Raw genomic sequence first — 15,057 nt, forward strand, 5'->3', positions numbered from 1 at the left:
CTTTATGTGAATTATAAGATATTAATACAAAATTTGAAAAGGGTTTTTCTGCATTCATCAAATTCAGCATTTTAATTTTTTTTATTTTTAATCATAATATTTTATTTTACCATATGCTCACAATCTTTTATAGTTGAGTGGAGACTAAAAAATAACAATAACAATTTAAATTGACTGGTTAATATTTTTAGAATTATTTGATCATGTTCGACACCCAAAATTATTTAGAACTTTATCTACATACATGATTTATGGATCATGTGGTAGAGCTTTCTCAAAATCTTCCTACATGAAAGATGGGTACTGCACCAAATATTATCTCAAAACATTTAGTAGCACCACAGTTATCGAAGATAGTGGATATCCATCATATAGAAGACGAGACACATAAGTGATTACCGAGAAGAAGGGAGTCCATATGGATAATAAGAATGTGGTTCCATACAATGCATATCTGCTAATGTCTTATCAAGCGCATGTTAATGTAGAGTACTGTAATAAGTCAAATACTATCAAATATTTGTTCAAATACGTGAATAAAGGTGTAGACAGGATAGCAGTTGGAGTTTCAAAAGAAGCTTCCAATTGAGAGGATACTCAGGTTATTGATGAGATCAAACAATTTTATGATTGCTGGTATTTGTCTGTATATGAGGTTGTGTGGAGAACTTTGACTTAACCTTCAGTGATGAGATTAACCTTTCATTTATCTGAAGAGCAAAATATTATCTTTAAAGATGATGACGATCTTGAGAAAATCGTGGAAGAAGAGGAAGAAAAATGTACGATGTTCTTAGCATGGATGGAGGTCAACAAAGAATTTGAAGCAGGTCAAACTTTAACGTATGTTGAGTTTTCAAATCAATTTGTTTATGATAGAGAAGTAAAGGAATGGCATCCACGCAAAAGAGGATATTCTATCGAGAGGTTAAACTATGTTCCACCGGGTACAAGTGATATCTACTATATGAGAATTTTGTTAAATGTTCAGAGAGGTTGCACAACATATGAGTCTATTAGGACAGTTAATGGAATTATATATTCTAACTTCCAAGATGCTTGCTATTCCATGAGACTACTGTGTAACTATAGAGAATTCATTGTAGCTATTAATGAGGTAACTGAACTTGTATCTGGTCATCAATTGAGAAAACTATTTGTGATGCTACTGATATCTAATAGTGTTAGCAAATCAGATTGTATTTGGAATACAACTTGGACATTATTAGCTGACGGAATACTATATGAAAAGAAAAAAGCATTGAAAAGCCAAGGTATTTCATTCTGTCTTTTTATATATATATATATATATATATAAAGATTTTATTTTCTTATTACTTTTATTTTTATTAATAATAGTAATAATTTTATTTTGGAATTACTTATTAAATATTTGATAAAACTATCATGTGCTTTTGCTAGGACTAAACATGACTGATGACGAATTAAAATATCTTTGCTTTATTGAGATTTATAATATACTCAACAGTAATGCGAGATCTTTAAGAGACTGTATATCAATGCTGTATCTTGAGTTGTCTGATGTTCGCATTTTTCAGAATAAGCTAATAGAGGAGAAGTTAGCATATGACACAAATGAGCGAAGGTTAGTATTCGATGAGATACTCAATGCTATTATTGCAGACTCTGGTGGTTTTTATTTCGTTTATGGACATGGTGTGTGTGGTAAGACATTTATTTGGAATGAAATTTCTTCTGCTATTCGATCTAGAGGAAATATTGATTTCAATGTAGCATTCAGTGGAATTACTCCTACCTGATGGCAGAACGGCTCATTCTAAGTTTTCAGTATCTAATACAATTACTGATGAATCTATTTGCAACATCAAGCGTGGTAGCTTGAAGGCTGAGCTACTCACCCAAAATAGCTTAATAATTTGGGATAAAGCTCTAATGCTCAATAAAATGTGTTTTGAAGCACTTGATCGGACACTCAGAGATCTTATGTCAGTTACTGATCAACATAAGATACAACAATCATTTGGTGGTAAGGTTGTGGTTCTAGGAGGTGATTTTAGACAAATACTTCCGGTGATTCCGAAAGGGAGTAGACATGATATATTGTCACCAGCTATTAACTCAGCCCATCTGTGGTCGTTCTGTAAGGTTCTTAAGTTGCATGCGAACATGAGGCTTCTAATGTCTTTTTTGGATCAACATGATGGTGAAATGAAGAGATTTGATAATTAAATAATTGATGTTGAAAATAAAAATATTTGTGATGAGTCAGAAGTTGAAATTTCAGATGATCTGCCGATTACAACTACTGATGATCCTCTCTCTCATTTGGTAGACTTTACATATCCAAATTTGTTGTAAAACATGTCAGATTACAGGTATTTTCATAGTAGCGCAATTCTTGCACTCATGCTTGAGAGTGTCGAGAAGGTAAACGATTTCATTTTGACAATTTTTCCAATGATAGAAAAGGAGTATCTAAGTTCTGACACATGTCAAGCTGATGAGAATGAAGGTGTACAATAAGAGTAGTTTCATACCAGAATTTCTAAATAATATCAAATGATCTGGACTACCCAATCACAAGTTGACTTTGAAGCCAGGAGTCACTGTAATAATACTCAAAACATATACTAGACTTCAGGTTTATGCAACGGGATAAGATTAATAGTTAACGAACTTCGCAACAACGTAATTGGGAGTGACGGAAGTGGCTGTAGAAATATTGGCGACAAAGTGTACATTTCAAGAATGAACTTGATCCCTTTAGATTCAGGATTGCCATTTAAGTTCCAACGGAGGCAATTTCCATTAGCAGTGTGCTTTGCAATGACCAACAAGAGAGTCAAGGTCAATAATAATTATCACATGTAGTGCTGTACTTGCAAAAATCAGTGTTCACTCATAGACAACTTTACGTTGCTTTGTCAAGAGTTAAGAGTCGCAGTAGCCTCAAGGTTCTAATTCTGGACGAATACGACAATCCAAAGTCATTAATAATAAATGTTGTGTTCAAAGAAGTTTTTAATAATATTTAGGTAAAAAATAGTATTTTCATTTTTAATAACATGTTATGGTTACACTTTTGTACAAATATTTACCATAGATATAACTAATTTATCTATAACTCTACTTTCAGACTTGAAATAAAATATGTAACAGAGAGCACAACATCATATGCCAATTGCTTTTTTTTAACAAGGTTAGTAAAATACTAGGTTGTCGATAAATTTTTATTAGTCTTTTCACTCTTTTGATATAAAATTTAGTGTAAAACTGACATGCTACTATTACAGTTATATATATTCTTTTTTTTTAAGTCTTTTTTTTTTATTGTTCAAAAATATTATAAACTTTAAATTGTTCGAAATCCAAACATAAAATTATTTTTATTTTTCCATAAAATCTTTTAAAAAATAATAACTAAAAAAAATCTTTTTTAAAATCTCACACAAACAAGCCCTCATATTACTTGTTTTTGCCGAAACGTTTTTTTGGCTTAAACAACAAGTTACCACAACAATTGAAAATACATAATAGAAAGTTGCATTGGTTACTCAAAGCATATTTTCTTCTTCTTTGGACACGCTACTCTCTTCTCTCAGCTTCGTCCTTTTCCACCCAAAAAACAAAAACCCTCAAAACCAATCTAATGGGGCAAGGAACTCCGGGCGGCCTCAACCGCCAGGGCATGCCGGGTGATCGTAAGCAGGACGGCAACGACAAAAAGGACAAGAAATTCGAGCCGGCAGCCCCTCCCGCCCGCGTGGGCCGCAAGCAGCGGAAGCAGAAGGGTCCCGAGGCCGCGGCTCGCCTTCCGGTCGTGACGCCTCACACGAAGTGCAAACTCCGATTGCTGAAGCTGGAGCGCGTGAAGGACTATCTGCTGATGGAGGAAGAGTTCGTTGCGAACCAAGAGAGGCTGAAGCCTCAGGAAGAGAAGGCCGAAGAAGATAGATCAAAGGTCGATGATCTAAGAGGTTCTCCAATGAGCGTTGGGAATCTTGAAGAGCTCATTGACGAGAATCATGCCATTGTTTCATCTTCCGTCGGGCCTGAATATTACGTTGGGATCTTGTCGTTTGTTGATAAAGATCAGTTGGAGCCTGGTTGCGCTATTTTGATGCATAATAAGGTTAGGGTTTTGCAATTTTTTTCGTTTTGTTTGCTATTTCGTGAAATTTGGCTTACTTTTTTTGCTTTCATGTGATATTGAATTGCGCAATTGTCTAGGTTTTTGGTTATTGGATTCGTAGTTTTTGTTTCGAGTGAGTAATTGAAGCTCGGTGATACTGGTTTTAGGGTTTCGTTGGTTTTTGGGTGCTATTCCGTGAGAATTAAGTTGGTACTCAAAATTGTCTAGGTTTTGAGATCGACAATATACCTATTTCGATTTTCTAGAGAGTAATGAAAATTATTGTGACCGTTGCTATGGAGTTTGCTATTCTTTTGTTGTGAAAATTGACTTTTTTGTTAGTTTGTTTATTTGGCACATGCAATTTTAACGACCCTAGGATTTGTTATAGATAATTGCTGTTTTGACGTTCAAATCAGTAATGCTTGCTTATTATGAAATGTGAAGGTAGCTGTGGTGTAAGTCACTAATTTAAGGCTTGGTTTGGTAAAGCTTTTCGAAGAGATGGTTGTGCTTTTTAAAAGCAAAGCACCTCATTTTGCTTTTGGTAAATTAAAAAGTCCAAGTGCTTGTGCTTGCGGCTTTTAAAAGTTAGGGATGCTTTTGAAAGCATCTGAGAGGGAGCTTTTCAAAGCTAGCTTGTGCTTACCAAATTTTATTTATTTTCACGCATATATTTCTTGACATTATATTGCCATTGGAATCCTCATATATTTTTTATTTTTTAACCTAATCTTCACAAATCTCAACACAAATACATCTCTATCAAATATTAGGATAAAATAAATTTTTATAATATTTATATAAAATTTTAAAGTTAAAAAATAAAGAGTTTATTTATTATGTTTATGTTTATTATGAATTTTTTATTTTAAAATATTACATGAAATTTTAAAGAATTTGAAAAAAGAAATTATTTTCGTTATAAATATGTTTATTATAATCTTTTTATTTTTTAAAAGCTGTTTTACCAAACATAATTATGGTGCTTGTGCTTATTGAAAGTCATTTTTAATTTCATTTTACCAAATGCAAGTGCTGCAGCTTTTAAAAAGCTGTCTTTAAAAAACAGCTTTCATAGGCCACTTTCAAAAAGTAAAAGCTTTACCAAACCAAGCCTAAGTCATGTGCACTTATAATTGCAATTTTGATTTTCCTAGGGTAGAATGAAAATGAATTAGCAATAACTTGCTCACTCTATCATGAAGTAATAGTCATGTATGAAACGATTTTTAATGTTTGATGCAATAGACATTGGACATGTCCTTGTGTATCATTAGATTGTGTAATGCAATGTCTTGTTGATGTTTTAACAACTTGCTGGAAATATTTCAAGTTTCTTTTTGATATATAATCTTGGATTGCCAGATATGATAATTTTTCTAATAGAATGCTTAGTGATAGGAACGTAACATGACTTGGAAGAGTGGAAGTTGATGTAACGTAATTGTTTTTGGTATATGAGTTATACTTCCTTTGTTGTAGACTTGTAGTTCATATGGTTAAGTACAGGAGATGTGATTTATTTATTTATTTATTTATTTTTTTCATCAGGTTCTTTCTGTTGTTGGACTTCTTCAAGATGAAGTTGATCCAATGGTCTCTGTCATGAAGGTTGAAAAGGCTCCTTTGGAATCCTACGCTGACATTGGTGGTTTGGATGCTCAGATACAGGAAATTAAGGAAGCAGTTGAGCTTCCATTGACTCACCCTGAATTATATGAAGACATTGGTATTAAACCTCCTAAAGGTGTCATATTATATGGAGAACCCGGAACTGGGAAAACCTTGCTTGCAAAGGTTTGTATTTATTTGTGTTCTCATAGGCTGATGGAATAGAGCTTGAGCATCTCCTCTTTGTATCTTATCCTCTCCATTTAACTCCCTTTCCTTTAAACCGAACATGTTATCATGCTACATTGTGGATCAGTATTCAATACTATGGAATTCCTGGGAATACTTTTTCCCATGTATATATGCACAAAAGGAGACTTCTGTCAAGTTTGTAAATCCTTGTTTTTAGGCATTGCTTTGCATGTTACTTCCAGGAAATTATCTTGTTCTTTGCTAGCTGTTGATCTTTGGCTTATAGGCACTGGAGAGTATTTCTTTTGGAATTTTAGCATTTCATTTCATGATCTCTGTAAAATGAACTGGTGTTCAGATGTTATGATAAAATTTGTGTGTTGGTTTGATAATATTGGAGTTCATATGCCATGTGATATTCAGCATAAACGTAGTTTGACCTGTGTGATAGTATAGGCATTATCTGACCTTTACCTTTCATGTGATCTATATTGCTTTTAATGCACAAGCACATTATGCACTATAATTTTAGGTCTAAGGTAACGTGTTATCTGACTTCAGGCTGTAGCAAACTCAACATCAGCGACATTCTTGCGTGTAGTTGGTAGTGAATTGATACAAAAATACCTGGGAGATGGTCCAAAGCTAGTCAGGGAACTTTTCAGGGTTGCTGATGATCTTTCCCCATCTATTGTCTTCATTGATGAAATTGATGCTGTTGGTACAAAGAGGTAGGTAATTGAAAACCCAACTTCTAGAGGGGATTAGTCAATTAGAATTCAAGAATCTCTACATCCTATGCAAGACTAACCAACTCTAGTTTGTTACTGTTTTGTTATGTTTCATTCACGATTTGACTTAGAAATGTATGACACATGGATACCTGTGCTTTTTAGCTTTTTGATCTCCTACAAATATCTCACATTCATGAGATTATGTGTTAATGTGCTTACAGATACGATGCTCACTCAGGTGGAGAACGTGAAATTCAAAGAACCATGTTAGAGTTGCTGAACCAGTTAGATGGTTTTGATTCAAGAGGAGATGTAAAAGTGATTCTTGCAACCAACCGAATTGAGAGCCTGGATCCAGCTTTGCTAAGACCTGGTCGAATTGACAGGAAGATAGAATTTCCTCTTCCTGATATTAAGACAAGAAGACGCATCTTCCAGGTAATCATGACTTATTTTTGTCAAAGCAACATAGAAAAAAGATGTTTCTGCTGATTATATGTGATATCTTAGAATGCATATTTTGCTTGATCATATGACTAAATGACTTCTTATGCTTTGAAATAAAGATACACACATCAAGGATGACATTAGCCGATGACGTCAACTTGGAGGAATTTGTTATGACTAAGGATGAATTTTCTGGAGCTGATATAAAGGCAATATGCACTGAAGCTGGATTACTTGCTCTACGGGAACGCCGAATGAAGGTTAGCTCTCTCTTTGTGGTTCTATTATCTGTCTGATATAATTAGTCTATCTTTTTGGAACTGTGAAGTTGCTTGCCTTGACTAGCCAATTTTACCATGGTTGTATTAAGCATATGTAAACTGTAGCATAGTTTGTTTACTCCGTTCTTTCTTTTGCAACCTACACTATCAAAGGTTCAGTTGGAGATTAGAAATGGAGGTTAAGACAGCTGTAAAACTGCCGCTAACGTTTAGTTCCATTTAATTTTACTCTCAACGTTTATAATAAGTTTTAATTCTACTATTACCATTAATATTTTTTACGATCAACAGTAAGTCAGTTTTTTCCAATTTTACCCTTAACCTTGACCCTCATTTCCCCATCAGTCCCCCTACCAGCACTACAACTCACCTCGCCCTCACCCTCAACACCACTGCCTCTCCTTCCGCCCTGCCGCGACTCACCCTCACCATCACTGACATCGCCACCCTCACTGCTCACCCTCCACTCCGCTTAGATATGCTGATAGCATGTTCTTTCCTTTCTCGTAGTATTATCTTGTTAGTAAAATTCTTTTATCACTATAAAAGAGACTGTTTGAACTCTCTGTATTACAAATAACCAAAACTGGAGATTAGGGTTCCTACAATTTTCCTTACAGGAAAGTTGTTACAGTGAATGAACCATCAATTAGTTCTTAATATTGGAGTTAAAGAAAATACAATTGAATGATAAGCAATATTTTGTTATTTCAAACTGTTTTTATTTGGTTTTAAAGATCAATCAGTGTTGAAACAAATGTCTTAGGTACAACTTTTGCGTGCAGTTTTAATTGATGGGTCATTACCAAGTTTATGACAATAAGCATTTGTTCTTCCATTTGGCATGTCTGGGCTCTCAAATGAGATAACTTCCTTCCTGTTAGCTTTATCTAAACAATTTATTATCATTTTTTATATATATTTTCTTCCCATTGGTAACATGAGTATAGGAGTCCTAATTTTAACATTAATGTAATTGTTGTTCTTAATATTGACTTATCTTTTTCCCCCAAAGATAAATTTAAAAGAAAAAAAGGAAGAAAAAATCACTATTTTTTTCCTTTTTGTCTTCTGCTTGTTTGTAAGTATTTTATCTATATTCTATTTTGATTTATCACTTATCAAACGAAAGATCATTTGTCCCCGTTTGTTTCATGATTCCTCTCATTCTTATTGGAGTATGTTTTTTGTTTGATACATTCTTGTTCAGGTGACTCATGCTGACTTTAAGAAGGCAAAAGATAAAGTGATGTTTAAGAAGAAAGAAGGGGTGCCAGAAGGGCTATATATGTGAACTATCATTTACCATTATCTTTGCTGTTTTTTATGTTCTAGCTCTGTGAGCATCATGTCTTGCGTTTGTACCATGATGTTGAGCTTTATTCATGTACAATTGCTTGGGTAAAGTTAGATCTGGAGGCTTTGAATCTTAACTCGCAATTGTTTTGTTTTCAATTTCTAAGATTTTTGGAATTGTATTCTTTCATAGTCTTAGGATAAATACGTCATTCCGTTATTGGCATTCTTTACAGAGATGCTGAATTTTTTATTTGTCAGTTGGTTAATCATCGGATAAAACATTATACAATTATATCTACGCTGTCTGGTTTTGTACAATGATCGCAATTGATGGCTATTTTGGTGAAATGAAGTTCCTGTGGAGTAAGATCGTTGGTAAAGTGAAAATTTTAGTGTCAGTAGTTCTTAAAATAAGATAGTAAAATTCATATATAATGAAAATTATAAATTTAATTGTAATTAATTTATTATTTTATTATTTTACCAATCTCTTATTTCATTTTGTTGACTCCACAGAATACAGATTGATTATCATTAAGTAACAAAAACTTGTAGCAATTTAGATAGTCGTGAATCATTCCTACACCAAATATAATATAAGACATAATTCAATTCTATATATTTTATATCAAATACAATGCAGAAATTTAATTTAGTCCTAGTCTTTGTCTCTCGTTCTCTTTTCAAATGTAACTTTAGGTGGCATTTGGTGGAGAAACAGAGACGAAGAGACAGAAACTAAGAGACAGAGATTGAAATAAATTTTAGTATTATGTTTGATGTAAAATGAGAGACAGAAATTAAAACAAAAATGAAACTCTAATTTAATTTGCACATAGGATAAAATTGGAATTAATTAATTGAAATGAGAGTATTTTAGATATAAAATATTAAAATTTCAATCTCCATCTCTAAAAATTTTAGTCCCCTGTGTCTCTATTTTTTGGAGGTACTGAAATACTGAAATTTTGAGAACAGAGACAGAAAATTTAGTACCAGTCTCTGAATCAACAAACATAATACTGAGTCTCAATCTCTGTCTCAGTACCTCAAAACAAATGCTACCTTAGTGAGAATAGATTTAAGTACTTTATACAAGGTCCCCACTGTCCCACGTTCAAATTTGATTGTTAACAGCATACACAAAAGTAAGGTAAGTTATTATTTTTAATCATGAAAAATTTAGTGCAAACAATTCTAAGTTTCTAACAATGAAAAATATAAAATATATATCCATCAAAGATTGGAATAATTATACAAAACTAACCCAATCGTAATGAAGTCTAACATAAAAGCATGAATAAGTCTGACACATAGCATAGAGAAGGCATGTGCTAATATCTACTAAGTTCCAAGTGTTTATCCAGAATTTTATTCAGATTCATACACAGTCAATATCTAATAACATGAGAAAGTATTAATTGGTACAATAAAAATACCAGGTTTTTTTGTGTTGAAATTAGAATGTTTCAGCTGAAAAGAAAGAAAGAGGAATTAAGCTACTCTGAATAATACAATTTAAGAATTGATCAGCAATTCATCATATTGAGATTGTTTCAACAAATCTATACCAATACTTTAGGTCAGTTACCACAGAATTAAAGAACAGATCACCAAGGAAGAACTACATGGCAATCATGAAAATTAAAACTTCTATGGATTTCAACTAAAGACATAAATGATGAATAGCTATAACGAGTAATGTTTCTTTCAAGACTCAAATGTAATATATACAAAATAATATAGTATTTGACAGGTCCTTGTGCAAATTCAACTTGCCGCATATTCAGACAAGACATTGTTGTTTTCATGGAATCAATAAATTCTGAGGAATTAAGCTGACTAGAAAGGCCTACCAAAATGGCAATACGTTTTCTGCATCTGTCACCTTCCTCAAGAAACATTTTGCCGTTAGCAGCACTCCATTCATCCTCTACAATGCCTTGATTGACTGAGTGTTCAAACCATCAACAATTTCTAGATTCAGATTGCTCACTCTTCCTGGGGAACCCGTAACTTCCATCCTGTTGCAAATCCATATCATAAACTTCAGAATTAGCATCTGACTCTTGGCGAATCATAGCTTGAATTTCTGCTACTGTATGTTCCACCTCTTCTGTTAGCACTACCTCTTCTGTTGGCGCTAGGATTACCCCGACCCTGCCTCATACCAGAACCAACTCGGCCAGAGTAAGACCCATTAGACCCATTAACATCCCTGGACGCCAACCTCCTTCCATTCCCATTCTTCCTCATTCTGCCATCAACAGTCCCTCCATTCCTCTCAGAACTGAAAGGAGAAGAGGGATACTCTCCATCATCAGACCCACTAACATCCCTTGATGGAAACCTCCTTCCATTCCCATTCTTCCTCATTCTGCCGTCAACTCCATTCCTCTCAGAATTGAAAGGAGAAAAGGAATACTCTCCATCATCAGATCCATAATCATCATCCTTTGAAAAAGGCCTCCTTCCATTCGTATTCCTTCTCATTCTACCATCATAATTCCCACCACTTCTTCCATAACTCAAAGGAGAAGAAGAAGAAGAAGAACACACTTCATTATCAAACCCATCACGACCACCCTCTGACATAAGCCTGCTTCCATTCCTATTCTTCCTCATTTGGCTGCCAGAATTCACTCCCTTCCTCCCATAATCCAAAGGAGAAGAAGAAAACCCTTCATTGTCAACATGCTCAGACAAAAGCCTCTGTCCATTCCTCCCATTATTCTTCAATCCACCATCAACACTCACCCCATTATTCTCTGAAGAGCTCAACAAAGCTGAAGAACACTCCTGATCATCATACTCATCATCCAGACCCTCAGATAAAAACCTTGCAGCAGAAGAAGAATCCTCTCCATCTCTATGATCACTAACCCCGCTACCCTTCCCCAGCAACTCATCAGCATCAATCCTCCTATAAGGCCTGATACTATGAACAACCCCTTTGGGGAAGAACCTTGCAGATGGCAACTCATCAGGAGTTTCAAACAACTGAGGCCCGTGGCTGGGGAGTAGGTGTCACCGACACTGAGAGTGACGGTGACACTGATTTGGAGAATGAGATCTGCTGTGGGATATTGGGGATTAAAAGATTCATTCTCTTTTTCGTTTTGGTGGGGATGAAGGGGGAACCTGAATTGCGGTGGAAACGAGGATGGAGAAAGGGGAAACCACCAGTTTTTGGTTCCCCGGCTCCAAATATCTGCTTGCCACGCCTTCCTAGTTCAGTATCCGAAATATTCCGCCTGTGATAGTTCTTGAAAAATGTTATAACAAATAAAATTTTATATTTAATAAATAGTTTATTTATTAAATATAAATATTAATAATAATCAAGGTTGCGAGATCCGAACCGATCAATAAACCGGTAGAGTGATTGGTTCAACGGTTCAAATATTTAACCGAAATCATCATAACACAGGCACAAGAATTTGAGGATCCAATACAGCATTACTAATTTACTACTATATCCTTCCATAGTTCAATTCTAGCTACAAACTTCGTGACAATCCAACACAGAATCTCCTTTTTTGAACCCACTTAGCTATTCATCACAGCATCATCACCATTGTTCATTAATTTCTATCAGAATTAAAAAAAATGAACAAATTCAGGCTCTTAAGAACTTAGTCCCTAGTGGAAAATTACAATTTACAACCAAGGTTCTGAGAACCGAACCGGTCATCAAACCGCTCTAGTTACTGGTTTACTGGTTTATTAGTCCAAAAAAACCGTTTTAAAATAAAAAATAAATAAATTATAAATATACATACTAAAATATAATTATAGTCTAATATAAATCTTAAAATATCTTCCAAATTTAAAAAGACTACATGAAATGTCATCAATCAAAACCATATGATCTTATCAAAATACAAACTCAAGTTTTTTTTTTGAAACACTTCAAATATATGTTTAATGTTTCCAAGCACTTTTGTCCTCATCATCTTCAGCTTTACACTCATCACTCAGTTAAACAATTCACGACCCTAATTCTCTATGATTTCTTTTGGAAAAATAAAATCCCGTTCAAGAAGGAAACCATAGGGGTAAGTAATTGAGAATATTTGTCAAACTCAGCACCAAGACATACAACAAGTATGCATATAGAGCAATACCAAACAATCCAATTCTCAATTCCATGAATCATAAACAAAAAGGTGTCTAAAATATCCACAGAATCAATCAAATTCAGCATTAAAAAATATCAAAAACCAAATTTTGCAGTTAAACAGAATAAAGTAAAGATGGGATTTATACTCAAATTCCCCTTAATCTTAAACCATGTCTCGGCACATACTTTGTGAGCAGCAACAAAATCATCTTTACAAGCACAACCCAATTCAATTGGAACACCAGACTCAAAACTATCACTCTCCAAACCTATGTGACAAATTCTACAATCCCTCTCCACTTTGTGATTAGTATTATTGTTAATATTATTAATAATATTAACATTGGCAACTAATAAATGGATATTGAAGCTTTAAACTTTATTTAACAACAAGCTGTAACATGGCTCAAATAACAAATTAACCAATTTAATTAATATCCAAACACAGCAAGTAATCTGCTTCATACACTCCTCAAAAGCAGTCCCAAATCATTTGCAATAACAGTGAACTATGCTTCATAAACTACTCAAATCATTAAAATCAGAAACATGAAGCACACTATTTAGAATCTACAGAGGCATACCAATTTCAAAAAATGCATAATTGGCACAATTTATCAAAGCATGGCAAAGCTAAATTCTCAGAAAAATTTTAATTGAACACAAAAACACAGCACAACGGTCAACAGAGCACAGCAGCGAAGAAGACACAAAACAGGCATACCCCACATGCAACACTTAGTTTCAAAGGATTCAAGCCTGAAGACCCCATCACCTTCTGCGGATGAATTATCAGAATCATTAACAATGGAATAATTCACAGTAAAAACAGCAAGATTCACAGATTAATTAACACTTATTCAACAATTATTCAACCCATAACAATTTCACAGATTAACTTACAACAATTATTCCACAATTATTATTAAAAAAGAATACCTAGAAGCTAGAAGCCCTGGAACAGAGCAGAGCAGATCCTAAGCAAGAGGGGGACAAGGGCACGACCGAAGGGATGACAGGTGGAACAGAGATAGCACCGGCGACGATGGAACAGAGCTGTGCGACGGAGGCAGGAGGCGAGCCCGGCGACAATGGAACAGAGCTGCATGACGGTGCTTTCAAAGCTGAAACAGTAGCTGCACGATAACGACGGTGGCTTCGAAGCTCGTTTCCGCGACGGCGGCGGGAGCTGGACGAAGGTGAGGGAGTGAGATCGATGACGGTGAGAGGAAGGAGGTGCTGGAGGGTGATGGAGGGATGGGTTCGCGTTTAGCCGTCGTGTGGAGCTAAGGTTGCTGGGTTGGGTAATTGGCTAGGGTATTCCAGCATCCAAAACGATGGCGTTTTTTGCAAAATTTAAAAAACCAGCCTGGTCCCGATTCGGTTCAACCGACCAGTTTTCGGCCGGCTCGACGGTCTAATGTCGGTTTTTCAAATCTCCGGTTTCAATATCTGTCCGAACCGTTATTCCCTTCGGTTCGTGGTTTGACCAGTTCGACCGACCAGTTCGAACCGATTTTCAGAACCTTGTTCACAACCCAGTAAATCTAAAAGGATCACACAAACAATAAACATACTAATAAAATATTATATTTTGTAGCTAATTGTTCATCTTTATCATGACAATCTGTAATTCAAAAATTTCTGCTATCAATCTAATTATTAACACATCATGCCAGAGAATCAAAAGAAAGGCTATATCTTTAATTAGGGCAATTTTGGGAGCACCGGAAGCTATATTATAACAAGTGCAAAAACTATAAGATGAAAACAATTAAGGAGAAAGAAGCATACAGTTGGAAAGATGCTTACATATGTACACAATTGAATCAGAGAAAAACAGATCTAGAGAGAAAAAGAGGGGAACTGACTGAAGCCATTATCAACGAGGAAGTTGAAGGTGTGGTTGTCGCAGTTGTAGGTGAACTTGTTGGAGGAAGGAAGCTTCTGGAGATACTGGAACGACGGCGAGGAGAACATGCACGTTTGCGATGGCGAGGAGAACAGGGCTGAGTAGACGTTCGCGACACCAGAAGCTTCAAAGTTCAGAGTTCAAGCCAACGACGCCGCTGACAGCTGCTTCGATGCGCGACGGTGACAACTGCTTCGATGCGCGACGGTGACAACTGCTTCGATCCGCTGATAGCAGCTCCGATCCGGCAACGATTGTGGTTGTGACGGTGGAGTTTGTTGGAGGAAGTTAGAAGAGGGAAATTAGGGTTGAGGAGGTGTGGTGGGTGCTCTTCGAAATGG

The 15,057-nt window shown here is 35.2% G+C and overlaps 3 protein-coding genes across 5 annotated transcripts; 2 read left to right on the plus strand and 1 right to left on the minus strand.

Annotated features, from left to right (window-relative positions):
• Positions 1,927 to 2,853, plus strand: LOC107627062. Its single transcript, XM_016329932.1, has 3 exons — positions 1,927 to 2,122; positions 2,351 to 2,494; positions 2,624 to 2,853. The coding sequence occupies exons 1-3, from the start codon at positions 1,927 to 1,929 to the stop codon at positions 2,851 to 2,853; spliced, it is 570 nt and encodes a 189-aa protein (XP_016185418.1).
• LOC107625150 (26S proteasome regulatory subunit 4 homolog A) lies at positions 3,568 to 8,996 on the plus strand (the record flags this gene model as incomplete). The annotated part of the gene is given in 6 exon segments (XM_016327729.2): positions 3,568 to 4,114; positions 5,669 to 5,914; positions 6,482 to 6,651; positions 6,876 to 7,092; positions 7,221 to 7,361; positions 8,593 to 8,996. Coding segments are annotated over 6 exon segments (1,341 nt in total). The 3' UTR covers positions 8,677 to 8,996.
• Positions 10,187 to 15,051, minus strand: LOC110268789. 3 transcript variants are annotated; one of them, XM_021115696.1, is made up of 3 exons: positions 14,676 to 15,051; positions 13,744 to 14,351; positions 10,187 to 11,935 (listed from the first exon to the last, which is right to left on the minus strand). In XM_021115696.1, the coding sequence occupies exon 3, from the start codon at positions 11,304 to 11,306 to the stop codon at positions 10,737 to 10,739; it is 570 nt and encodes a 189-aa protein (XP_020971355.1). In that variant the 5' UTR covers positions 11,307 to 11,935; positions 13,744 to 14,351; positions 14,676 to 15,051; the 3' UTR covers positions 10,187 to 10,736. The 3 variants fall into 3 exon arrangements, with proteins under 3 accessions (XP_020971355.1, XP_020971353.1, XP_020971356.1); XM_021115694.1 differs by having other exon boundaries at positions 13,744 to 14,431; XM_021115697.1 differs by lacking the exon at positions 13,744 to 14,351.

The sequence above is a fragment of the Arachis ipaensis genome, chromosome B02, assembly GCF_000816755.2.
Source record: "Arachis ipaensis cultivar K30076 chromosome B02, Araip1.1, whole genome shotgun sequence".
Classification (NCBI taxonomy): domain Eukaryota; kingdom Viridiplantae; phylum Streptophyta; class Magnoliopsida; order Fabales; family Fabaceae; genus Arachis; species Arachis ipaensis.